The 26,177-nt window shown below is 38.2% G+C and overlaps 1 protein-coding gene and 1 long non-coding RNA gene across 4 annotated transcripts in view; one reads left to right on the top strand and one right to left on the bottom strand.

The window, feature by feature from the left end:
* The window catches only part of LOC126481448 (uncharacterized), a 55,873-nt gene that overhangs the window by 11,891 nt on the left and 17,805 nt on the right, over nucleotides 1-26,177 (top strand). The gene's annotated exons all lie outside the window — the stretch shown is intronic.
* LOC126481447 (methyl farnesoate epoxidase-like) overlaps nucleotides 16,169-26,177 on the bottom strand; it is a 248,962-nt gene continuing 238,953 nt past the window's right edge. For 2 of the 3 annotated variants that reach the window (XM_050105215.1, XM_050105213.1), the window contains exons 8-9: nucleotides 16,493-16,637; nucleotides 16,169-16,415 (exon numbers count right to left, since the gene is read on the bottom strand). In XM_050105215.1, the coding sequence (XP_049961172.1) occupies nucleotides 16,240-16,415; nucleotides 16,493-16,637 (321 nt within the window). In that variant the 3' untranslated portion in view covers nucleotides 16,169-16,239. The remainder of the gene's footprint in view (nucleotides 16,416-16,492; nucleotides 16,638-26,177) is intronic. The other variant, XM_050105214.1, reaches the window with a different exon arrangement.

Here is a 26,177-nt window from a genome sequence, read left to right on the forward strand (position 1 = left end):
CTATTTTTAATTTTGTGTCACACAGAAGAGCAAGTTAGCTAATAGGCAATAAAGAGTCCAGATTTTCTGAAGTGTTCTTGTTCTCCCAGTTATGATTAATCCCATCCAGTATTAAATGTGATTTTTTTTTTATTTTTAAAAGGGCAAGGTATCAAACCAGCTGATTGGGAGCAGGAGAGGCACTATAGGACATTTTAATTTCCACTGCCCTGAAATAGTTTGATGGCATCCATTACAAAATATACACGTTTGAGTTCCACAGAATGAAATACAGTGACGTGCAGTATGAGAATGTTGTTTGAAGAGGCAGGGCATTGCACTTTGGCACACTTAAGACCAAATAACATGTCTTTCATTTCCTCAAACATATATGTTTTATGTATCGGACTCTTCAGAAAGATGTGTGCTACAAAATGAACTTATTTTTGAAAAGTCTTTTTTTATTTTATTTTTTTTTTTTAAATTGACATTCTGATGTGTGCAGAGCAGTTTGAGTTGTAGTGGTGAGTGGTGGTGGTGGTGGTGGTGGTGGTGGTGGTGGTGGAGGTGTATGGGGGGGGGGGGGTTAGTGTCCACATGATCCGTGTTTACATTTAGTGATTTTTCTGTTTCCTCTTCGTTTACTGCTCTCACGTCAAATGAAAGCAAGATGGATTTCTGTTGCTGGGAGCTATCAAGTGAATAAAAATACATTCACTTAATTACAGAAGGCTAAAATATGTTACTAGTTTCAGATTTTGTTTTATTTCCACCTTTCTGACAGTGAAGCATTAATCGCCTTGCAGAACATTAAAGTTATTTTTGTCAGTTTGCTAAAGAAATTTGGCTTTTATTAAGCTTCCCTGCTGAGGCAGTAAATTTATTTGAAACGAAGTGTTTAATTCCACACCATTGGCTAGTTTCAAATGTTCGCTGCATTTCAAATGCACGTCTTCATCTTCTAGCACGTACGGCATTATGCCATAGTAAAGAACCAAACATGAGATAATACAGTACTGGTACTCCAAGTAAATTTACATCCTGAAAACCACACCGACAAGCATAATATCAGATTGAGGCCTATGTCATTGGGAATCAGGATGTACGAATATGTGCTTTAAGGTGAACTATGCATTTTAGAATGGTCCACGAAATTCCGACGCTCTTGGAGTATCCTCTGATGTCTTGTTTATTTTTGACATAATGTAAAAAAGATCTTTTAATGTATTACATGTATGAACATATGGGCTTCCTACGTCACCGTAGCTGCACAAGCATGGTGACACCTCTTATCCTGCTCTCTGGCAACTGCTGAAATGAATCTAACAGGTCATGGGAAAATACAGTGAATTGTGGTTTGAAGAGTGTTATTTTCAAAGTAAATTTACTTTTATGCAAGATGAAATATGTGTGAGAATGAATTTCTTAAATCACAGAGCGTTTGCTCTCATTTAAAAATTAATTCATTGATGAGAATCCATTTAGAAGAATTTTGAGCCCTGAAGATCAGAGATCTATGTCGGCATTAAAAATTTTACTGGTGTATTTGAGTGCTGTATCTTAAAGTGTAACATGCACTAAACAGATCAACATTATATGTCAAAGCTTAGCTTCTCTTGTTGCTCATTAAACTCTGCGACAAATATTATATGTGAAAGCTTTGCTTTCCTTGTAGCAACACTATGTATATTATATTCAACCAACAACTTGTCCTGTTGGTGGAATTAGAGTTCATACTTTCATAATATGGAAGTATGCCATGTACATGTTGTTGCACATCAAAGAGCTTTCCAAAACGTGTTTTTTCCAGCTTAGTTTTGTTTTCTAAAGTGCCGAGAAATTCTACGCTGCTGTATAAAACCATATCCATTCAAAGGATTGATAAGTTTTACTGTTCCTGCAGAATGTATACTGTCACTTAACATAGAAAAAGTGTATTGTCACCTGGGAGAAAATGTATTTTTAACTGGGAGATCTGGGAAAAACCCAGCAATTTTTTTCCTTGTCCGCGTATACACCCTGGTTAACAATTATGACAGGAAAAATATTAGCTGCTAATGATTCACTCTGTGTATCAGGAGGGCAACAGGAAACAAGTGTCCAGGAGGTGCAGAGGTCAACCTTCTATGGGATGTGTATACTACACTTCACAAAATGTTTGTTTTCAACATTGAAAAAATGTTCAAAACAAACCATTAACTTGCACTGAACACCGAATGAAACAATGAACATCACAGTGATCACAAAAGTTTGCCCCAGTGAGACTGAAGGCAAACTTTTTTGGAGTTACAAACTGTGCAGGACGTTCAGCTAGGTATCTATTTTTAAGCCATGTATTGTAACACTGGTGTAACAAGATGATGAGAACTGATGGAATATGATGACATGCAACCAAATGTGAAACAGTCTGTTGTGGAACTTATCATGAAACTGGCTATCCTTTAAGGTGTAGCTGCCAATTGTGTGATGATATGTTTTACAGATACAGAAGAAAAAAACATCAAGAGGCTGAATTTGGCCAGTAGTTCCAGGTGGTATGAACTGCAAATGCCACACACTTTTCAGGAGGGGTAGTTTGCTCTACGGGAGTATAATTTTTATGTGCAGATCAGGAATCAAGGGAAAGCAAGATATTTTGCTGAGCTATGTGCTAAAAGCATTGCTCATATCATAGTTGTAGTTCTCTTGCACCCATTATGCCACTTTTATTTGCTGTGACATAAATATTACCTACTGCCCTTGCAAGGTCATGCCCATGAGAAAGAATCATAGGGGGCAGAGCACCTCCAACTTCCTGCAGCACAATAAATAACTTTCCAGTCAATTTACCATCCTGATTAACAGTCAGCATAATTGTTTATGAATGTGTTAAGGCAGTGATGTTAATTGATCTCAGTACAACCCTCTTGGTACCTCTAATTTTGGTGTTGTGCATTTTCCTGTGTATGTCCACCAGCATTCTGTGTGATACTCTGCATTGGATCTGTGCTTAGTCTTTGGTACATTGTTGGATCTAATAGGTCCCGGAACTTTTGCTCATAATCTTCGGTCTTCATTACTATGGTTGCATTTCCCTTATAGGCAGGCAGTAGCAATATACTCTTGTCAATGCTGAGATTTTAGTAGCTTGTACCTCTTCTTTCTTCAGACTGCAAGCTGGTGGTTTTGCTCAGCACAGTATCCTGGCTGTCCCAGAGCATATTTCCTCTGCTCTTTCACAAGGAAGTGTCTGAATGGCCACTTCGGTATTAGCAATGATATCCTCCACAGGTATAGTTCTTGGGATGATAGCGAAATTCCCTCCTTTTTTAAGAACAGACATTTCCTCTTTGGTCAATTGTCATTCAGTGGGGTTGACCAATGTGCATGACATGTCAGGAATCAGCTTGTCAGTCTGCTTCCGGCATCTTTCAAACTTTTTCTTCTGGCACTCAGTGCAGTGTTCAAGTTATTTCTAGATGTCCCTGTGAGTGATGCCATCAATCTTGTCCCAGTCATCTTGATCCCTTCTACTACTTAGTTGATAGAAAATGTTGAAAAGTTGCCAAGTCTCTCCATGCTGTATGAATTCGCTCACATAGAAAAGCTCATTCCACTCTGTCATAGATATGATGAACTTGGCTGGTGGTGAATCAGTGCTTACATTTCAAGAACTTTGGTGTAGCATCTTCATCCCTGCATTGTGACAGAAAGGCAAGAGAGGACATCAACAACGTTTTCTTCTCCCATAATTGGTCTAGGTGTTGGTACAATCTGCAGATCTCCTCCCTTACTGCCAGCGGTCAGACAGAGAAATGTGCGCAACACAAAAGCCCTAAAACCTTGGTTGTATGGAGTACCTAAGATCCATAAGAACAATGTTCAATTGTTAGAGCTCCTGGCTCATCAATGTATAAACTGGCAAAACAAATGGCTTCTCTGCTCCAGCCACACATGGGGAAGACTGACATGTACATAAAGGACTCAGGATATTTCATTGAGAAGCTGAAGAAACTATAACTTGCACCAAATAACATCCCGGTCAGCCTCAATGTTGTTTCTTTGTTTATGAAACTGCCACTCAGTGGCTCTCTGGAGCACATCAGTTCCATTTTCCTGCTAGACATCACAACGCTCTTTCATGCATGTCTCACTATGAACTACTTCACATGGAATGGCAATTTCTATGAACAGCTGGAAAGTGTTTCCATGGATAGCCCTCTTAGTCCAGTGGTGTCCAACTTCTTCATGGAACATTTCGAAGCACAGGCACTGGACTTGACAACTTGTAAACCTAAGGTATGGTACAGATATGCTGATGATACTTTTGTTGTGTGGAGCCATGGTGAAGAACAGCTCTGTGACTTCCTAAGACACTTGAACAGTCTCTGTGCCAACATAAAATTTACCGTGGAAGTAGAAAAGACAAAAAACTACCATTTTTAGATGTGCTGGTCACAAGGGATGGTGAAAACCTGGGACACAGCGTATACCGAAAACCGACACAAATGGACTGATACCTGCACAAATTATCAAACTACCACCCAAGCCAGAAAAGACACATGATTAATACTCTCTTAATGCAAGCAGGATGAATATGTGAGCTGCGCCACCTCAGACATGAAGTGCAACACCTGGAACATGTTCTGAGTAGCAATGGGTATACCGCAAGTTATATTAGAAGGGTATCAGAGCCAAACACTCAGCAAAGTGACAAATCAGAAAAAGAAATGTCGGATATGGCCTTTCTGCCATACAATCCCAGGGAAACACACAGAATCAGCCATATACTGTGCAAACATGGCGTAAAGACCATTTTCAAACTGAAACAGAAATTCAACGAGTGTCTTAGATTGGCAAAGTAGAAAAGGTCCCCACTTGCAATGTCAGAAATATACCGCATACTGTGCACATGTGGAAAAGTTTATGTCAGAAAGACTGGATGAACAGTCAACACCAGGATCAAAGAACATAAGCAACATTGCAAGTTGGGGCAAATGGAGAAACTGACTGTGACAGAGCATGCACTGTGTGAGAACGACAATGTAATAAACTTCACCAACATGGATGTTCTGGGTGTAGAGAAGCACTGTCACACCTGCTTGATCAGAGAAGCTATAGAAATACAATACACAGGAAAAGCTTCAACAAGATATAAGAAAGCCTGAAGGTAAACAGATCCTGGCTTCCCGTGATGTGGCAAACAACCATCGCAGGTAGCAAGAGGAGAACCAAAATGGAAACAACCACAGAGGAGCCCTCAGAAAATGGCGCACCAGGTACATGTAGCCCGCAGGTTTGAGCTTGGCTCCAGTTCACCACCAGCAATGGATGGTGAAACTTTGACAATGCCAACCACTCATGCTGGTGAAATGTCAGGAAAACATCAGGCAAATGTCAGCCGAAGAACCAGAGACACAAGCCAATAGGCTAATTTTAATACTTCTTCAGTTATCTCAAAATGATCTAGATTAATGAATATGATTAAGCTACATGTACATTCATTACTTGTAGAAGTTTTCTATCAATATTCAGTTTCATGCTGTTACTAAAATATCCCTGTCTAATATTATTTTTTCATTTATTATACCAGAAATTGAATCTTAAATATTAAATCAAACAATGAAACACCCAGGATGGAATGTAACAATATTATGAAAAGGAAAGTTGCTACTCGCCATACAGTGGAGACGCTGAGTCGCAGATAGGCACAACAAAAAGACTTTCACAATTAAAGCTTTCGGCTATTGAGTCCTTGGTCAACACTAGATGACACACACACACACACACACACACACACACACACACGAGTGCAGTCTCAGACAACTGAAACCGCACTGCAATCAGCAGCACCAGTGCATGATGGGAGTGGAGACTGGGTGGGGTATGGAGGAGGCTGGGGCAGGGAGGGGGAGGGATAGTATGATTAGGGAAGCTGACAGTGAAGTACTGCAGGTTAGACAGTGGGTTGGGAAGAGGGGGGGGGGAGGGAGGAAATAGTGAAAGCAGAGAAATAAAAAGACTGGGTGTGACGGCTGTTCAGTGCTGGAATGGGAACAGGGAAGGGGCTGAATGGGTGAGGACAGTGACTAACGAAAGTTGAGACCAGGAAGTTTACGGGAATATAGAATGTATTGCAGGGAAAGTTCCCACATGCACAATTCAGAGAAGCTGGTGCTGGTGGGAAGGATCCATATGGCACAGGTAGTGAAGTAGTCATTAAAATGAAGGATATCTCGTTTGGCAGCGTGTTCAGGATCAGGGTGGTCCACTTGCTTCTTTGTCACAGTTTATCGGTGGCCATTTGTGTGGACAGACAGCTTGTTGGTTGTCATGCCTCCATAGAATGCAGCACAGTGGTTGCAGTTTAGCTTGTAGATTACATGTCTGGTTTCACAGTTAGCCCTACCTTTGATGGGGTGGGTGTTGTTAGTGAGCGAACTGGAGTAGGTGGTACTGGGAGGATGTGTGGGACAGGTGTTGCATCTAGGTCTATTACAGGCATATGAGCAATGAGGAAAGGGATTGGGAGCAGGGGTTGTGTAAGGATGGACAAGTAAATTGTGTAGGCTCGGTGGGTGACGGAATACCACTGTGGGAGTGGTGGGAGGGATAGTGGCCAGGCCATTTCTCATTTCAAGGCACGACGAGAGGTAATTGTAACCCTGGAGGAGAATGTAATTCAGTTGCTCCAATCCTGGGTGGTACTGAGTTTTGAGGGGAATGCTCCTCTGGCTGGACGGTGGGACTTGGGAGGTGGTGGCAGACTGGAAGGATAAGGCATGGGAGATTTGTTTTTGTACATGGTTGGGAGGATAATTAGGGTCAGTGAAGGCTTCAGTGAGACCATCAGTATAATCTGAGAGGGACTTCTCATCACTGCAGATATGACGACCATGGGTGGCTAGGCAGTATGGAAGGGACTTCTTGGTATGGAACGGGTGGCAGCTGTCGAACTGGAGATACTGCTAGTGGTTAGTAGGTTACATATTGACAGAGGTACTGATGAAGCCATCTTAAATATTATGTATAGTAAGTATCTGAAGTGCTTGAAAATGTTAAGCAAAAAAGAAAGTTGAAAATGGGGGTACCAGAAAGTTCATGCTTATGGAAATAATTATTACAGTGTTCTATATAGTCTTGCCATTATGTTTTATGCGCCGTGTCTTAGGGAAATAATATCCTAAAAGCTTATCATTACTATTTTCTGAAACAATGCAGGAATCAGTGGAATTGTCTGTCCTGATTGTTACCTGTTAACCGTTGAAGCATTTGACTTTTTCCCAATTTAATGAACTGAAAACACCACTGTTAGTTCAAACAGGAAGTATAAGGTTGTTTATATTTTAGTCATTTTAAAATTTCCAAAGAAATATACATTTGCAAACTGTTTATAAAATATATATTGATCAAAATTTTCTAAAGTTCCTTGACTGAAATTGCTTGAGAACTTGTACATATTTTTTTGAACCTATTATAACATTTTTTATTTGTATAACCACTAGAGTAAAATGCCTCTACTACCCTATTCATTTCATTATTATTTCATTGCAATTTAGGATGTTTGACTTTTGTTGCACAACAGAGTGAAAATTTGAGTACTGGGTACCTCTGTCTCAGTCAACAAAAAAGGAGGCATATGCACAGTATGTTACTGGAGTTACAGAAATTTTAGTTTTGTGTCTATGTTTTTAAATGTACATTTCAAATAGATTAATTATCTATATCCTGTTCATATTTTCTGACTATAAAAACTATGTTTAATTTCTCTAAGTGTAGGTCTCACGTAACTGGAACCCATAGCTGCCATATAACTTTTATGTAATTGCATAGACCAATCTTGAACCAGTATTACAGAAACAAAAACTGTTGCAGCTGTATGAGAGTATACCATAACTTCGACAGAAGGACTGAGATGTAAACAGATTTGAAAATCAACGAAAATGAATGTCACATGAAGCCATATATGTTACCAATGAACAGAATAGCAACTAAGAGGAAGAGGTATGGAGGGGAGGGAGGCGGCAGTGGGGGGGAGTGACACAGGAAAAAAATAAATCTTATCTTAAAAAGAGTAGGAATCAATTTTATAAAACATCTTTAAAATATTCAAAAGATAACTTTTTTTTTGTGTCTGTTATAAAACTATTTGCTGATTTACTTGGAAAACAGAACTGTTATTTAAGTTATAGGTTGATTCTTACAGAGAAGATAACAGCAACCATCCACTTTTTACAATGCTATTCACTCATTTAAATAGTGCCATTACTTGTTTCAAACTGACCGGTTCATCTTTAGACAGCTATTTCATGTAAAAAGCACATTTCTACATTCACTTACAGCCTCTGTGCCAACATAAAACTTATCATGGAAGTATGAAAGACAAAAAACTACTATTTCTAGATGTGCTGGTCACAGGGCATGATGAAAGCTTGGGACATAGCCTGTATCAAAAACCAACACACATGGATGGATACCTGTACTAACTACCAAACCACCATCTGAGCGAGAAGAGACACATGGTTAATACTCTCGTAACATGAGCAGGATGAATATGTGAGCTGCACCACCTCAGATGTGAAATGGACACCTGAAATGTGTTCTGAGGAGAAATGCATGCTCCATAATTTGTATTAGAAGTGCAATAGAGCCAAACACTTGCCGAAGTGACAAATCAGAAAAAGAAATGTCGGGTACAGCCCTTCTGCCATACAATCCTAGAATGACACACAGAATAAGCCACGTATTGTGCAAACATGACGTAAAGACTATTTTCAAACTGACAATGAAGATCAAAGAGAGTCTTAGGTTAGCAAAGTAAGAAAGGGCACCACCTGCAATGCTGAGAATATACTGCATACCATGCACATGAAGAAAACTTTATATCAGAATTACTAGATGATCAATCAAAACGAGGATCTAAGAATGTATGCGATATTGCAGGTTGGGGCAGATGGAGAAATTGGCCGAGGCAGAGCATGTACTCAACAAGTGGTCACTAAAGCCGTAACAATCCTGTATTAAATTAGCACAGTCTTTTCACTTTACTAATGAACATCATAAGACAGTTGCATAATAATGTACTATTTACAGCATCCAGAGGAGTTTCACTCTAGAGACAATAAGATAAAGCAAAGGTACACATGGTATTTTCTTACAGACTAAAAATAGGAAAGTAGAAAGTAGTATGTATAACTTCCAGAAGTGTTTCACTCTGGGAAGCAAATTTAAACAAATATATGAGGTGAAGGTAAACTGGAAAAAGAAGAAACAGTTCATTTCATTGGGGAAGCGCTATTTTCATTAAACTACTTACCATAGAGACAGTGCACCCTCTACTGACTTCAACTCATTTAGAGTTAGATGTCATTAACTATCCACTTTGTGTTTTGTGATAGATAAAACAATAAAAGTTTGAGCTATACACACAATAAAAATTAATAGTCATGTAGACATAGTTTGTCCCAGTCACAGATTCAAGTATCTATGTCATCTCAGATGAGTAGTACTCCTAGTAACTTTCATTTTTTAGAAATGCCCAAACGGCCAGTGATCAGAGGATGTGGTAGTAGCTGTAGCAATCATTGTTTTTATGGTAAACCGTTATGCATTTTTGTCCCTACTACACCACCAGTATTAGAAAGCAAGTCAAAGCACAAAATCTTTGCCCTAACTTAAAGTAGCCAGAGGTGTGAAGCATATGGTGAAGATGTCAAATGTTTGCCAGGTCACCTGCAAATGCTCAGTTGGCATGTAACATGATGTCACAACTAGGAGCAGAAGAGGTGGTGCAAGCTGTCATGGCCCTGTTGCTGTGTTCTTCCATGGACTTGGAGGATAGTCAGTATGGTGCTGTCTCTCTAAGTTCCCCTTACATTACTTGTCCCTTGTGCAGTAAACATGAATGAAGCCTAATATTCTACAAGTACTGATGTAACACCTTTGAATGAGGTCATCATTATTTTCTTGTTGGAGCTTTCGTTTTCAAGGAGATGTGTAATGGAACAAAATGAAACTTTCAAGAAAGACCATTCAACACTGGCATTGCATCATCTGGAGAAAGACAAGTTAAGAACATGTGCATTCCAAAGTTCATGGTATGAGTAGCAAAAGTAGATACATGCTAAATCTACAAAAGGAAAATTATTGTGCTAGCCATATTTCCTCTTAAGGACAGGAAAAAAATATAATGTCTACTGGGGGTTCCGATGATCTGAAGAATCTGTCTACAGGTTTATCATGGTATGCTTCACCTAAAGGTCACCTAAGTTGTTTTATCTCATATAAAGAACTACGCAAACAAGTGTTTAGTATTCAGAGCTGCTTAATGAACATCACAGACTGATGAAAATCAGACACAACAATGAAGTGAAAGCAGGAGCTAGCTATTAGAGGTCCTGATGAGGCAGAAGAGTCCATGAAACCTGGAAATATCAGAACCATTTTTAAACTTGTGCTAAATAGGAATAAAGATCTGAGAGCAAACAAGAAGAAACAGGCTATATCCAGGGATTTTCAAAAATTATACAAAACAAAGTGATTGAATGTATAAATGAGGAAATTTTTGAATATATACATTCAGCTCTGGATTTAACCTCATTTTAGGCTTGCGTTGCGGATGAAGCAACGGAAGTTTCAGACAAGTCACAGTGCTCTAGTGTTGTGAGACTTGTGGACTCCAAAGGTGACATTCAGCAACACTCTATTTGTCATCAAGGGCAGTTCTCTTTGTCACATATTGTTTCTGTTTGCTGTGTACCAGAAGATTTTTAGCTTCTGTCAGAACCTGTATGGCATGGTGGTGAGAAATGGCAAGCTTTAGCATTGATGCATTGAATGTAAAGTGGTACATATTAGTTATTAAACAAATTAGAATATGGTAATGCTGCAAAATGGTTTGTGTCTTACCTATCTAATAGGAAACAAAGGGTGTCGTTGCAAAATACCTGTGCAGTAAGCAGTCAGTCTTCATCTGACTGGGAATTAATACATGTGGTGTTCCCCAGGGTTCTGTCCTGGGTCCATTTTTTTCCCTTGTCTAGATTAATGACCTCTTGTCTGTTACATTGCTAGATGGTACGTTTGTTTTGTTTGCAGATGATACAAAAATTGCAATAAGTAGCAAGTCAAGTACAGATTTATAAACAGCTTCTAATAAAATTTTCACCGACATTAATAAATGGCTTAAAGCTAATTCATTGCCATTAAACTTTGAGGAGACCCACTATATGCAGCTCAGAACCTGAAGGGATATCCTCCCAGCATGTGTATAATATATGAAGACATGCACATTGAACAGGCTACAGCTGACTGGTGTGGCCGAGCGGTCCTAGGCGCTTCAGTCTGTAATCGTGCGACCGCTACGGTCACAGGTTCAAATCCTGCCTCGGGCATGGATGTGTGTGATGTCCTTAGGTTGGTTAGGTTTAAGTAGTTCTAAGTTCTAGGAGACTGATGACCTCAGATGTTAAGTCCCATAGTGCTCAGAGCCATTTGAACTATTTGAAGAGGTTACAGTGTTAAATTTTTTTATAATAAATTCGGTTGGGCAGGGCATACCACAGAATTGCTTAAGTACCTAAACAAGTCTGTATTTGCAGTGAGACTGATGTCAGCTGTAGGATATTTAAATATAAAAAACTTGGATGCTTTGCTTGCTTTCATTCTATTATGTCATATGGGATCATATTCTGGAGTAACTCATGAAACCGAGCAAAAGTTTTTAGGGAGCAGAAGCATATGTTAAAAATAATTTGTGGTGTAAATTCAAGAACATCGTGTAAAAACCTGTTCAAGGAATTTTGTATTCTATCAGCTACTTCTCAGTATATGTATTCCTTAATGAAATTTGTTTTAATTCCCAACCAATTACATAGTATCAATACTAGGAATAAGAACAATCTACATAAATATCTAAAATCATTTGGTCCAAAGAGGGGTCCAGTATTTGGGAACACACATTTTCAATAAATTGCCAGCAACCATTAAAAGCTTGGTTTCAGATAAAGTTGATCGGCAACTCCTACTACTCTGTAGATTCGTATCTCAACAGAGACTGTTAAGACAGCTTAAGTAAAAATGTCTGTTAAATTTCAGTTTTGTCAGCACTTGGTTATGACAATCAAGATTAGGTATTTTGTGTATGATAAATTCATTAATAGTGCATAACAATGTGTCATTCTGGCATCATGCTAATTCTGTAACTATTAACTGTTCCAGATTACCATATTGTAGTCACCTATTTCAACAATCTCCTGACAAATGATCAGGGTAGATTAGATTATATTATATTAGATTAGATTAGATTAATACTAGTTCCATGGATCATGAATACGATATTTCGTAATGATGTGGAAAGAGTCAAATTTTCCAATACATGACATAATTAACTTAATTTAACAACATAATTAAGTTAATATAACAACTTTTTTTTCCTTAATTTATATCTAAAAATTCTTCTATGGAGTAGAAGGAGTTGTCATTCAGAAATTCTTTTAATTTCTTCTTGTTGGTTATCTGTCAGACTTTTGATACCATTTGGTAAGTGACCAAAGACTTTAGTGCCAGTATAATTCACCCCTTTCTGTCCCAAAGTTAGATTTAATCTTGAATAGTGAAGATCATCCTTTGTCCTAGTATTGTAGTTAGGCACACTGCTATTACTTTTGAATTGGGTTTGGTTGTTAATAACAAATTTCAAAAGAGAGTATATATACTGAGAAGCTACTGTGAATATCCCTAGATCCTTAAATAAATGTCTGCAGGATGATCTTGGGTGGACTCCAGCTATTATTCTGATTACACACTTTTGTGCAATAAATACTTTATTCCTCAGTGATGAATTACCCCAAAATATGATGCCATATGCAAGCAATGAGTGAAAATATGCGTAGTAAGCTAATTTGCTGAGATGTTTATCACCAAAATTTGCAATGAGCCTTATTGCATAAGTAGCTGGACTCAACATTTCAGCAGATCATCAATGTGTTTCTTCCAATTTAATCTCTCATCAATGGACACACCTAAAAAATTTGAATATTCTACCTTAGTTATATGCTTCTGATTAAGGTCTATATTTATTAATGGCGTCATACCATTTACTGTACGGAACTGTATGTACTGTGTCTTATCAAAATTCAGTGAGAGTCCATGTACAAGGAACCACTGAGTAATTTTCTGAAACACATTAGTGACAATTTCATCAGTTAATTCTTGTTTGTCAGGTGTGATTACTATACTTGTATCATCAGCAAAGAGAACTAACTTTGCCTCTTCATGAATATAGAATGGCAAGTCATTAATATATATTAAGAACAACAAATGACCCAAGACCGACCCTTGTGGAACCCCATTCTTGATAGTTCCCCTGTTTGAGGAATGTGCTGATCTTTGCATATTATGAGAACTGCTTATTTAAACTTTCTGCACTCTTCCAGTTAGGTACGAATTAAACCATTTGTGCACTGTCCCACTCATGACACAATACTTGAGCTTGTGTAGCAGAATTTCATCATTTACACAATATAAAGCCTTTGAGAGATCACAAAAAGTCCCAATGGGTGGTGTTCGGTTATTCAGATCTTTCAAAATTTGATTGGTGAAAGCATATATGGCATTATCTGTTGAAAAACCTTTCTGGAAACCAAACTGACATTTTGTTAGTACTTCATTTTTACAGATATGTGAAGCTGCTCTTGAATACATTACGTTTTCAAAAATTTTGGATAAAGCTGTTAGAAGGGAGATCGGACGGTAATTGTTGACATCAGATCTATCACCTTTTTTATGCAAAGGTATAACAATAGCATATTTCAGTCTATCAGGGAAAAATGCCCTGTTCCAGAGAGTATTACACAGGTGGCTGAGAATCTTACTTACCTGTTGAGAGCAAGCTTTTAGTATTTTGCTGGAAATGCCATCAATTCCATGTGAGTTTTTGCTTTTAAGCAAGTTTATTATTTTCCTATTTTCAGAGGAGAAGTGGGTGAGATTTCAATTGTATCAAATTGCATAGGTATGGCCTCTTCCATTAACAGCCTAGCATCTTCTAATGAACACCTGGATCCTACTATATCCACAACATTTAGAAAATGATTATTCAAAATATTTTCAACTTCTGACTTTTTGTTCGTAAATTTTTCATTCAATTTGATGGTAACACTGCCTTCCTGTGCTCTTGGTTGACCTGTTTCTCTTTTAATAATATTCCAAATTGTTTTAATTTTATTATCAGAGTTGCTGATTTCAGACATGATACACATACTTCTGGATTTTTAATAACTTTTCTTAAGTATTATATTCATATGTTTTATGTTTTTATGTTATACTTTCTGACATGTTCCACACCAACAAGAATCATCTCATTGTTTTGGTCTATGGAATGAAAACTGAATCTAATCTAATCTGATCTCTCTAGAGGGCCTGTTTACCAGAAATATTGCTTGAAATTGAGCTAGTATTGGTATTAGACTTTTAGAGCTAGAGTCATTGGACAACAACCATTTTTTGTGCTGTGTTTATTGTCTATGTCAACAAGCAGGTCACTACGAACATCAAAAAAATGGTTCAAATGGCTCTGAGTACTATGAGACGTAACATCTCAGGTCATCAGTCCCCTAGAACTTAGAACTACTTAAACCTAACTAACCTAAGGACATCACACACAGGCATGCCCAAAGCAGGATTCGAACCTGCGATCGTAGCGGTCGTGCGGTTTCAGACGGAAGTGCCTAGAACTGCTCGGCCACCAGCAGCCGGCTACAAACATCAAAGAAAATATCTAGGCTACCAGGTGGAGGTCTGTATAGGCCTATAATAATTAAGTTTTCTTTCCCCCTCTTGTAATTAATTGCTGCTAGTTCTATTACACCCTCAATGCTGAAAGTACTTACATCTGTTACATCATAGTTACTACCATGCAAGGATAGAGACCCAACCGTGTTTCTCTTTTCTACTGTAGGCAAAGCAAAAGATTGTGGAGAGTTGCTTACATACACTAATTAGCTGTTTACCAGTGTTCACTTATAACTAAAACATCAGAGTTCTCAATTGCTGCAGTCGTATCCAACTCATTGTGCTATTTTGCTAAGACTTTGAAAGTTTTGCTGAATTAATTTGTGTGTGAGTTTGGATTGTTGAACACTGCTTGGAGGTGTTACCCTACCTGAGAGATTGTTTTTAGGACTAAAAAAGTTCCCCTGTATGAAATTAGGCCTGAGTTCCTCCTGCTTGACCATACAGGGAGATTTAGAGCTAACATGCTGTCCAGCAGGGTTAGCACAGGAATGGAAGGGGCTGGGAGTAAAATTTCCATCTACTTTACCACATGATCTCTCCACACACAAATTTAGGCAGGTGATGTTATGGTGGCTATAGCAGCTACACGTGCTCAGTCTGTGGTTCCTTCCATGAGGCTGAGCTGAGAAAGGCTACATACTTCACTTCCCCTGGTCAGAATCATACACTGCTGCTACAAGAGAGTTCCATGCAGTGCAGAACAGGGAAATACATTTGGGGCAAAAACCAGCAAACATGGTAAGAAAAATGCACTTTTTTACAGTGTGACAAGATAAAAGTATTCCTGGAGTGCCATTTCACCCGCTGCCCCCTGAATAGCTGCCCCTGTTATAGATTAGTTAATGTTGCATGTTCCAGTACAACAGCTTTAAGCCATGTATTGTACAGTCATTGTCTTAGTTGCTGTTGCCATTTAATTTGGGTCTGTATATGTCTCTGAAAATTACTCAGTCAAGTGATTCACTAGAAACAGTTTCAATTTGCAGCTTACGAAGTGCACTAATGATTGTTTCCTGTTGTTTATTAACTTGTGATAAACAAGAACAGGACTGTGGGGAATAAATCAAGCCATCACCACATGTTTATTTCCCTAACAGATTATTGTATCATTCAGTTGTTAATGAGACTCCCATAAACAAAATGGTACATTTATTTGGGTGATGATACACATGAACAAACTGCAAAGTATGGTATTGAAATTAAATTAGAATATAATTGTTTGTTAATAGTTATAGTCTATGTATCAACAACTGTCAATATGAAAACACTCCTCTCCTCACCTCTACGTTCCACCATTTTATTTCCTCTCAAAAATTCAAATAAAATTTTTGGAATAACAGTTTGGCAGCATGGAGATGATAATTTAATAAAATATTATTTACAAGTAATTAACTTCATAATAAGTTCAGTAAAATGTATTCATCTATTGGGTTTCAGTTGTTACTACAATAAAGAAAACAATTACATTTGTATGGTTTTGCAATGTTATCGAGATTTGAAAATGATGTCATAAGGTTTTGGTGCAAGATTAAATCCCCCAAAAGCAGTAGACTTCAGGTCAGTACCATCAGCAGGAACAAGTTGAAATTTCTGCAAGATTCCAGCAAAAGTTTGAAATAAACAACATTTTGCAAAATGCTCCCCCAAACATCGATGTCGACCTGAAAGACAAATTAAAACTGTCAGATATGAGCCACAACTTATATTACCATAACTCTCTCTAGTAACAGTAACTCACCCAGACCAAAAGGTAAGAATGCATCATCCTCTCTAAGTAGTCCAGTTTCATTAATGAAACGTTCTGGTCGATAAACTTCAGGATCACCCCAGTGTTCTTTGTCCATATGCAGTGACCAGTTGTTTACCAGTACAGTTGTATTCTGCTTAAGAATGCGTCATTTACTTTATGTTAGCAACTATTTAAGGTTAGAAAGCATAATAAATACCTCTGTTTATGTACACTTTATTGACAGTAGTATTACTTTTATTGATCGTATTTTTCGGGTTATAAAGAACAGTACTATTAAAATGTTGTGAGTTTAGAAAATTCCATTTGTGACATACATTATTCAGAAAGAAATAAGACACAGAGGATTTACCAACCCAATAGTTACACTTACACAGAAATTTTTCTTTGTGCCGGGGACAGTGAAACCACAACACCAAAGCAAAAGCCATATCAGGTAGCAAAGTTAGTATGAGATGTAATAAAATTGTTTGCATACAATAATACCCAAAAATAAGAATTGGAATGTTTGCTGACAAACTGTTTGATTTGTTGCATTGAGCTGTTGATAACTTGGTCACATGTACATTAACAGAAGACATTGAACTATCTCAAAAACTACATGTTTATAAAAAATTTATAATTCCAATTTGTTTCTCTTGGTGGGCCACATCAAATGATGCCACACTCAAACCAACACCCTACAACATGAGTGGGCAGCAGGGGCAACTTCGTAATCTTCAATGGGAACCCCCGTTTTTTATTGCAGATTACAGTTCTGTGGTAAAATCTACATACATTTTGTCTGAAGCAATTTCTTCATTTTTCCACTGATGGCATTGTAATTGGTGGAATAGAAATGGGTACAAAATTGTAATTTATGACATGCTACTCAATGACTCTTGAATATCCAATGGCACGTACTACCCTGTCTCCATGGTACGAGAACAGGACAGGCCAGTATTTTATAACTTCCAATTGGAAACCCCATTGTCAACATCATATTACTCTGAAATTTTGGGGAGAGGTCTACTCAATGTGCCATACATATAACCATAATGTATCATAACAGGCAGTACACTGTGACCAGAGCTCACATATCATGAGGACATGGAACAGATAGCGGCTCTAAACATTACAATACTTGCACATTGTTTATTGCCTGCATACTTACCCATCATATGGAGAAAAGATGTGCAAGTGGCCAATGAGTGTTGCAGCATAGAAGAAAATATTGAAATGATCCTAATTTACAAAGAATGTAGGAGAAATGTTGAGGCTGCTACTGCCCTATATGACAAGTGCTTTCCAGAGAAAGCTCACTCTCATTCGCTCTTTTACAAGATTGTGGACAGACTTATGTTGGATAGCAGTGTGCAGACCAGCAAAACAAAATGAAGCAAACGTGTTACAGGAGAAGATAATGAAATAACTGTACTAGTTGCAGTGCACCACAACTCCCAGATAAGCACCAAGAAATTATATTACAATTCCTTTATGTTTGTAGGTAGCATTTTCACAATACTGCATCATCAAAAGTATCATCCACACCGTGTGTCACTGCATCAGGAATTTCATGGCACCAATTTCCATAACTGGGTAGTGCTTTGTGAATGGGCACGTCAGCAAAATCCAAATGACACCCACATTTTTAGCTGAGGTACTATTTTCTGATGAGTGTGTGTTCACAAACCATGGTAGCATTAACCGCCTTAACATGCATTGCTAGAGTGTAGATGATTCCCACTGGTTATGGTGAGCTGACCATCAATGTCCTTTGTCAGTTAACATATAGTGTGGCATCATGGGAAATTAACTCATAGGTCCGTATTTTATCAATGGCACATTCATTGGGAGCAAATGCCAAATGTATTTGGAACAGAAACTACTGGTACTAGTGGAGGATGTTGACTGGACATTCAACAAGGTATGTGATTTCAGCACGATGACTGCCCAGCGGATCACCCAACTGAAGCATGGGAGTTATGAGACCATGTTTGCACTGGTTGGTTGATTGGCAGAGATGGCCCCATTAACTGACCTGCTAGGTCGGCTGGACTTGAAGTTTCTGTATTTCTTTCTATAGGGATATCTAAGAGATAAGGTGTACCAATATGTGCCAACAGGCTGTGAAGACATGATTGACTGCATCAGAAACACCTGTGCTGACATTCTGGCAGATATGCTTCTGCCTTGTGTATGGTCATTTGAAAAGTAGATCACTAAATGCATTCAAGTTGGTGGTACTATGTTTGAGTACTTACTGTACTTGGAAAAGCTGAGTAGCATTCACCTCAAGCCATGGCCACAGTGGCACACCAAATGGTCAACTGTTTGATATGTAGCAATGAATGGGGTTTCCAATTAGAAGTTATAAAATACTGGTTTGTTCTACCCTTGCAGCATGGAGGTGGGGTCCCAAGTGCCATTGGCTATTCAAGGGCCATTTAGCAACCTGCCATAAATTATGATTGTGTACCCACTTCCATTCCTTCTATTACAGCACCATCTGTGGAGAAACAAAGAAAATGCTTCAGACAAAATATATGTAGCTTTTATCATAGACTCATAATCTGCAACAAAAAATGGTGGTTCCCATCGAAGATTTCAAAGTTACCCCGCGCCTCCCACTCATGTGTTGGGTGGGAGATTGAATGTGGTATGTCCCTCTCCATGACAAACAAATTGGAATTATAACTTTTTTTTTGATAAGATGTGTGATGTTTGACATATTTCAATGTGTCCAGTTAAAATGAGCACCATGCATAGGCCTATTTCTCAGAGACCACGATCCCTATACTGGTATATGCAGTGCTAACATGCATTTGAATGTGAATGCTGTGGAGCAATCCTGACAGACATTCAGGAGAAGTTAAGCATTTGGGTCTTCCCTGCATCATCTGAGAAGATTCTGTCTTATTGTGGTATACAGCTACGAGTTTATTATGGAAAAAGTATGCTACCTGCTGCCTAAAAGATGAACTGTGGCAGATACAGCATCCATGCCTAGTGAGTGTAGGACATTGACTGAATAGTAGTCAGCCCAAATTGAAGGTGTTAGAGTCTGCACATAGCCTAAGATTGGATTAAATATACTTTATGTTCCAATAGATCTATAGTGAGGAGATCCTCTAGGATGTAAAAGATGCCAGAAAAACAGAAATACACAAAAAATATTTACAAAGTAAAACAAATATGCTAATGTACTTTCCACAGATCTCAATTGGAATGTCCTCACAGAAGCTGACTAAGTGAAAAATACCTTAAATGTATTATTGTTTGAAAGGTAATAAATAACTTGTGACAAAATATGTAAGTACTCAGCATAAGGAAGTGCATATGGTAATTTTTAGGTTATTGTAACCATAGATCATCAAATAGAAAAATTAATTTACAGCACATCTTATTTACAATGATTACTTTGCTGCACTGAATTTGTGCTAAAGTCATATTACACTATTTTATATTATTTGTAACACATACACAACTATTAGTCTACTAAGCAATTCATCAATGGATTAGGAGCTGGCAAGCAATAACTCCTTTAGGCTTATTTAAATAGAACTTTATTTGTACCATAATTAAACTTTTTATGGTTGCCGGTAGGTTATTGAAAATGTATGTTTGGGAATAACATACACATTTCTGGACCAAAGTAAGTGACTTAATAGCTTTGTGAAGATTATTCTTGTTTTCAGGATTGATTCCATGAACTGAGCTGTTGGTTTAAGAAAAGTGATACATCTGAAAGATGAATTTCATTAAGGAATAAATATATTAGGAAGCAATAGTTGGCATCAATAGTTCCCTAAATTTGCTTCTACAGGATGTTCTTGAGTACACCACAAATAACTCTTATTACACATTTTTGAATCCAGAAAACTTTAACTTAGCTTGATGAGTTACCCAACACAAAAATCGTGTGTGACATTATGGAATCAAAGTAAGCATAGTATGCTAACATATTTATTTTTAGGAGGAACAGAAATGGTCTTAAATCTATGCCCATCCTACTCCCAACATGCATCTTGCTTGTCAATACTGATACCACCTCCCTCTGTACCAAGGTCCCTAAAGTACATGGTCTGTCAGCTGCTGAACATTTCCTCAGGCAAAACTCACCTGATTCCAAATCTATTACATCCTTCCTACTCCCTTTAATAACCTTTATACTTACCAACAACTACTTCACATTTGAGGGACAGACATACAAACAGATCAAGGGTACAGTCATGGGAACCAGGATGTCTTCTTCCTACCACAATCTTTTCACCGGTCAGTTGGAGGGGGCTTTCCTGGGATCCATAAGTCTTCAGCTCCTGGTTTGGTTTAGGTACATTGATGACATCTTTACCATATGGACTCATGGTGAGGCTGACCTGTTAAAATTCCTGGAATCTCTGAATTCTCCCAATTAAATTTCAAATGATAGTATTCTGAATCCTGTGCCACTTCCCTTGATTTTGATCTCGTCCTCACCAAAGGCCAACTACACACTACTGTCTTATTGAAATCTACTAACAGTCAACAGTTCTTAATTTTGACAGTTGCCATCCTTTCTATGGCAAACGTTCCCTCCTGTACAGCCTTGGCATTCAAGACAAACTTATTATTTCGGATGAAGATTCCTTACAGCAATACACCACCATTCCCACCTCAGCCTTCACTGGACGTAATTACCCCACCTAATTCAAAAGCAGACTTGCAGGGCCATCATGTCCCATCCTGGTACTGCTGTTCCCTCCAAAAAACAACTTCGGAGCACATCACTGCTCACCCAGTGTTATCCTGGTCTTGAATGTATTAATCAGTTAATTTGACAAGGCCATTACTTCCTAAAATCATGCCCAATAATAGGATCCATTCTGTCTGAAATATTACCCATCACACCTGCAACAGCTTTTGGTCACCCTTGCAATCTCCACAGTATTCTTGTGACCCTACACTCCCTCTCCCATCTCCCTACGTTATGACTCCCACCTCTTTGAGCATTCCCACTGCAAAACCTGCTTGCCCTCCTACAACCACCTATACCAGATGTGCAACAGGCAAAACATATAGTATCAAAGGGGGACCAACCTATGAAATGACACACGTCATATAACAACTGTAAAGAAACTCTGTTTCGACCTTTACATCAACAGGACTACCACAAAATTAATATTTAGGATGAATGGTGTAGGCAGAGGGTGTACACTGGCAACCCGTAATATCCTGTTGCAGAGTGTGCTCCACATGACAATTGTGACCTTGGTGCATGTTTCACCATTCTTCTCCACCAGACACCAGTGTTTCAGAACTCTGCAGGTGGGAACCAGCATTACTACATGACCTTGGTTCTTGCCACCCCTGCCCTTAATTTACATTAATTTCTCCTGCCTCAGCATTTCTTTACAGTAACTACTCCATTCTTCACTCCATTGTAGTTTTCTACACCTTTCATTTTCTTACCTGTCTATTTTTTGCCCCCCCCCCCCCCCCCCCCCAACCACGATGTTTAAGCAGTAATCTCTGTCTTGCATATTACCCTGTATTCCACCTTTAAGTTCTCAGGTTTTCAAATCTCATCTGGTGCAGTCCCAACAATCAGTCTTTCCTCCTTATCCTGTCTCGTAAGGTTGATCTGATCCCGGTTCTGGGTGACTTCCCCAAAATCTACCCCTTTTTCCTAAACCTCTCTCCAATTCTTATCCTTCACCCCTCTTCCTTCCCCTTCAACACTTCTGCCTGAAGAAGGTGCCACTGGCTCCAGAGGTTTATCTAATTATAACCTTTTATGTGTGTTTTCTGCTGTCATGTGGCGAGTAGATTTTGTTTTACCTGTCCAGTTACCTTATTTTGACAGAAAACTGTTCAATAGATGTGCTATATTTTATCAACATTCATAACCAAGATCCAAGTCTAACCTGTTACTAAGAAATAAATCAGAAATCATGTGGACTAAACCACTTGGCAGTGCTAGATATGTGGTACACAATGTATTTGTTTGCTCACAACTACCTTTTTTCATCATTACACCGTACAAAACAATTTCATCAGTAAAGAATTCATGGGCATCATTTTATAACATTTTACAAAAAGTAATTTTTTAGAAAACAATGCATAACAGTTTTTTTGAATTGTTCAAAATAATACCATGGAAGGGCCCGCTGGGTGACACTAGTGCACAGGAGACAAATTTTCTGTTAATGAGCCTAACTTTGACAACTTACAGCATATAAAAACCAGTGCTTACATTACTTGTTCTTTTTTACTCCTATTACATGTTACAATCGTTTCATAGGAAACACCTACAGACATTGTATAACCATATAATAAAGCATAAGCTGTAATTGTGCATGCTATAAACTGGGAAAAAATTAAAATTGTAAGGGGATAGAAAAATTGCTTTAGAATTAGTATATTTAAAACATTGTCTATAAAATCTTCTATGGTTCTGTTGCTATGAAATTGTGTTTCTGTAAATAACAAGAACTGCAAAATGCCATGAAGCAATTAAAAGAGGGAAGAGGAGCGAGCAAGGGTGGATTGTGGAGGGAGGGGAGAGTGGGTTGAATTGGTAAACAGGATCATCTTGATATCCTTAAAAAATATTTTAAAACTGTTTGGAATTCTGTGACTACAAACGTTTTATAAAATGAAAATTTTTAATTAAAATAATATGAAAACACCATGGAACAGGCACAGTAGTGCTGTTGTTGGGAGTTTTCAGTTCGTACCATGTAGTGCCAAGAACTAGGTAATAACTTCTGAATATTTTATTGGCCCATGACCAATATGAGCATATGACCCTGCATGTATAGTGAACGATTAGGCTGTTATTCATCCAACGTAAAAAGAAAAACATGAGGGCAAGTGACACAGAGGTGCATAGCCTTGGGAGGGTGGGGGGGGGGGGGGGGGGGGGGGGGGGGACATATAGAATGGTTCGGCATTTATCACAAAAAGAATGTTCTGTAGTGGCAAACTTTATTGCAGCACCAACTACCAAGAGTCTAGGTTGATGATAGAAATGTATCTATAAGTTTTTAGTGAAATCTATTTGTTCATTTAGTATTTCTGTTGAAAACTTGTTACTCTGAAAAAATTCCAATTTCTCTAGTGTATTTAACAATAGCCTTTTAGGTGTGTTGTGCTGAGTTTTAAGATTGCTTTGAATTCACTGAACAAGTGGTTTTTTTTTTGTAGAAGATGCCTCTTTACAGAGCCTTCATTGTTGTCATGTGTTTGGTCTCTAAAACAATTTTTGAAGGACCTAGCAGTCCGTCCTATACAAAATTTTTCATGAGTAATGGTATGAGATTACTGGTTTGTGAATGGTAGCATTGGTACGCAAACAGAAGAAGGTGCATTCGTGCAGATGCTGCATTAACTATTCATCTCTCATGCATGTTGAAGAATGACTGCATCACAGACAGCCAGGAATTCTGGGCAGAAGAACCATTGGACAGATTGCAGTAGTGGGAGGCAAAGACAGCCCTGTTGATAGATGTCCAGTGTGGTGCAGGTCTAGGGGCAACTGTGAGATAGGAGAGTCTCATACAACATCTAAAGAAGACGAAACAGGAGAAAAACTGGGTGACCAGCAGATACCTAGGGCTTACATACTAATAGTAAACTAAACTGGTCAAACCACATCCTGGATCTGTGTAAAAGACTGCATTCTGCCACGTATGCTTTGCACGTTGTCTGCTCTTACAGAGATATGGGAACCATTATATCGACTTATTGTGGCTATTTTTATGCCATTATGGCATATGCAGTCATATTTCTGGGAAATCAGGCACATGCTAGAAAATTACTATGTGCACAGAAAAGAGCCATAAGAATCATGAGTGGAGTCCACCCTAGAGTCATATGCAGAAATCTTTTTAAGGAACTTGAAATCGTCAAACCCATGGCATAGTATATATTCTCTCTGCTGTGTTCCATAAGAGAAAAAAAGTGCTTCAAGTTCAACAGTGTGCATCATAGTCTTGATACTAGAAGAAAAGATATTTTCCATGAACATGCAAACTTGAGTATGATACAGAACAGGGTCCAGTTTACTGGGTGTAAGATTTTTAATACCATCCCTTCTGAAATGGAGTGTTTAGTAGATAATGATCTCTTGTAAGGAAAAAACACCTTAATCCCATTGCAAGTGTCATTTTACCCTCTAGAAGAGATCCTGAACCATAATGAACATTACTTCTGTACTTGTAATACTCAGGTTCATTTCCAGATCTTACGTAATATTTATTAAACCGCAAAATTTATTTTTCTCTTATAGAACCAAGCTGTAGATACTTCAATATGAAACTGATTAATGCTTTTACATAATATTCTAACAAATTTGTAAAACTGACATATTCCATATGCTGCGAAATATTCACAACATGGATTCACCGATCACTGAAATTTGCAATAAATAAATAAATAATAATAATAATAATAACAAAGAAACAGTTATATTCTACAATGAATTGGGAACATTTATGTGGTTTGACAATACTATTGTTGTTGTTCTTTATTGCAGTTCTCCAAGTTAGCTTATCCTGTGAAAAGATATTCATTTCTGCATACAACTGTAGACTACATAATTTTGGACCTGTTTACCACAGTGAAGCCCAGTGAAGCCTTGGTCATCATCTACAGGGTTTCTCCTTCCACCCCCCCCTCCCCCTGCCCGCCCCCCCCCCCCCCCCCCCACTCCACATATCCCTTCAATGTGAAACTGATAATTTCCTTATGTCTTAGGAAATCTCCTGTAATATGTCCTGTTCATTAATCAAGTGGTGCTGTAAATTTATTTACTACCCAGTTTCATTCAATACTTCTTCATTAGTTATCTGATCTAACTATAAAATTTTCAGCAGTCTTCTGTAGCATCACATTGTAAACACTCCTTTGTTGGCTGAACTGGTTAACATCCACATTCCACTTACATGCAGGATTACACTGAAGATAAATATTGTAAAAATGACATCCCAGTATTTATATTTATATTTGATTAAAAATAATTTTTTTTCAGAAATACTTCTTTGCTAGTTCTAGTTGACAGTTTATATCCTCTCTACTTCAGGAGTTGTCACTTATTCTGCTGCCCAAACAACAAAACTCATCTCTTACTGCAAACGACCTAGATTTATGTTAAATTAATACTGCAGTGAAATTGTAAGAGCTGGCCGAAGTGGCCGTGCGGTTAAAGGCGCTGCAGTCTGGAACCGCAAGACCGCTACGGTCGCAGGTTCGAATCCTGCCTCGGGCATGGATGTTTGTGATGTCCTTAGGTTAGTTAGGTTTAACTAGTTCTAAGTTCTAGGGGACTAATGACCTCAGCAGTTGAGTCCCATAGTGCTCAGAGCCATTTGAGCCATTTTTGAAATTGTAAGAGATGTTGGAATTTTTATGCTGTATTTCTACTTTAGAAACATACAAGTAAACTAATGATATGAATAAAATAGAGAGAAACATTCAACGTGGGAAAAATACATCTAAAAACAAAGATGATGTAACTTACCAAATGAAAGCGTTGGCATGTTGATAGACACACAAACAAATACAAACACACACATAAAATTCAAGCTTTTGCAACCAATGGTTGCTTCGACAGGAAAGAGGGAAGGAGAGGGAAAGACGAAAGGATGTGGGTTTTAAGGGAGAGGGTAAGGAGTCATTCCAATCCTGGGAGCGGAAAGACTTAGTAACACGAAGA

This window comes from Schistocerca serialis, chromosome 5 (genome assembly GCF_023864345.2).
Source record: "Schistocerca serialis cubense isolate TAMUIC-IGC-003099 chromosome 5, iqSchSeri2.2, whole genome shotgun sequence".
Classification (NCBI taxonomy): Eukaryota; Metazoa; Arthropoda; class Insecta; order Orthoptera; family Acrididae; genus Schistocerca; species Schistocerca serialis.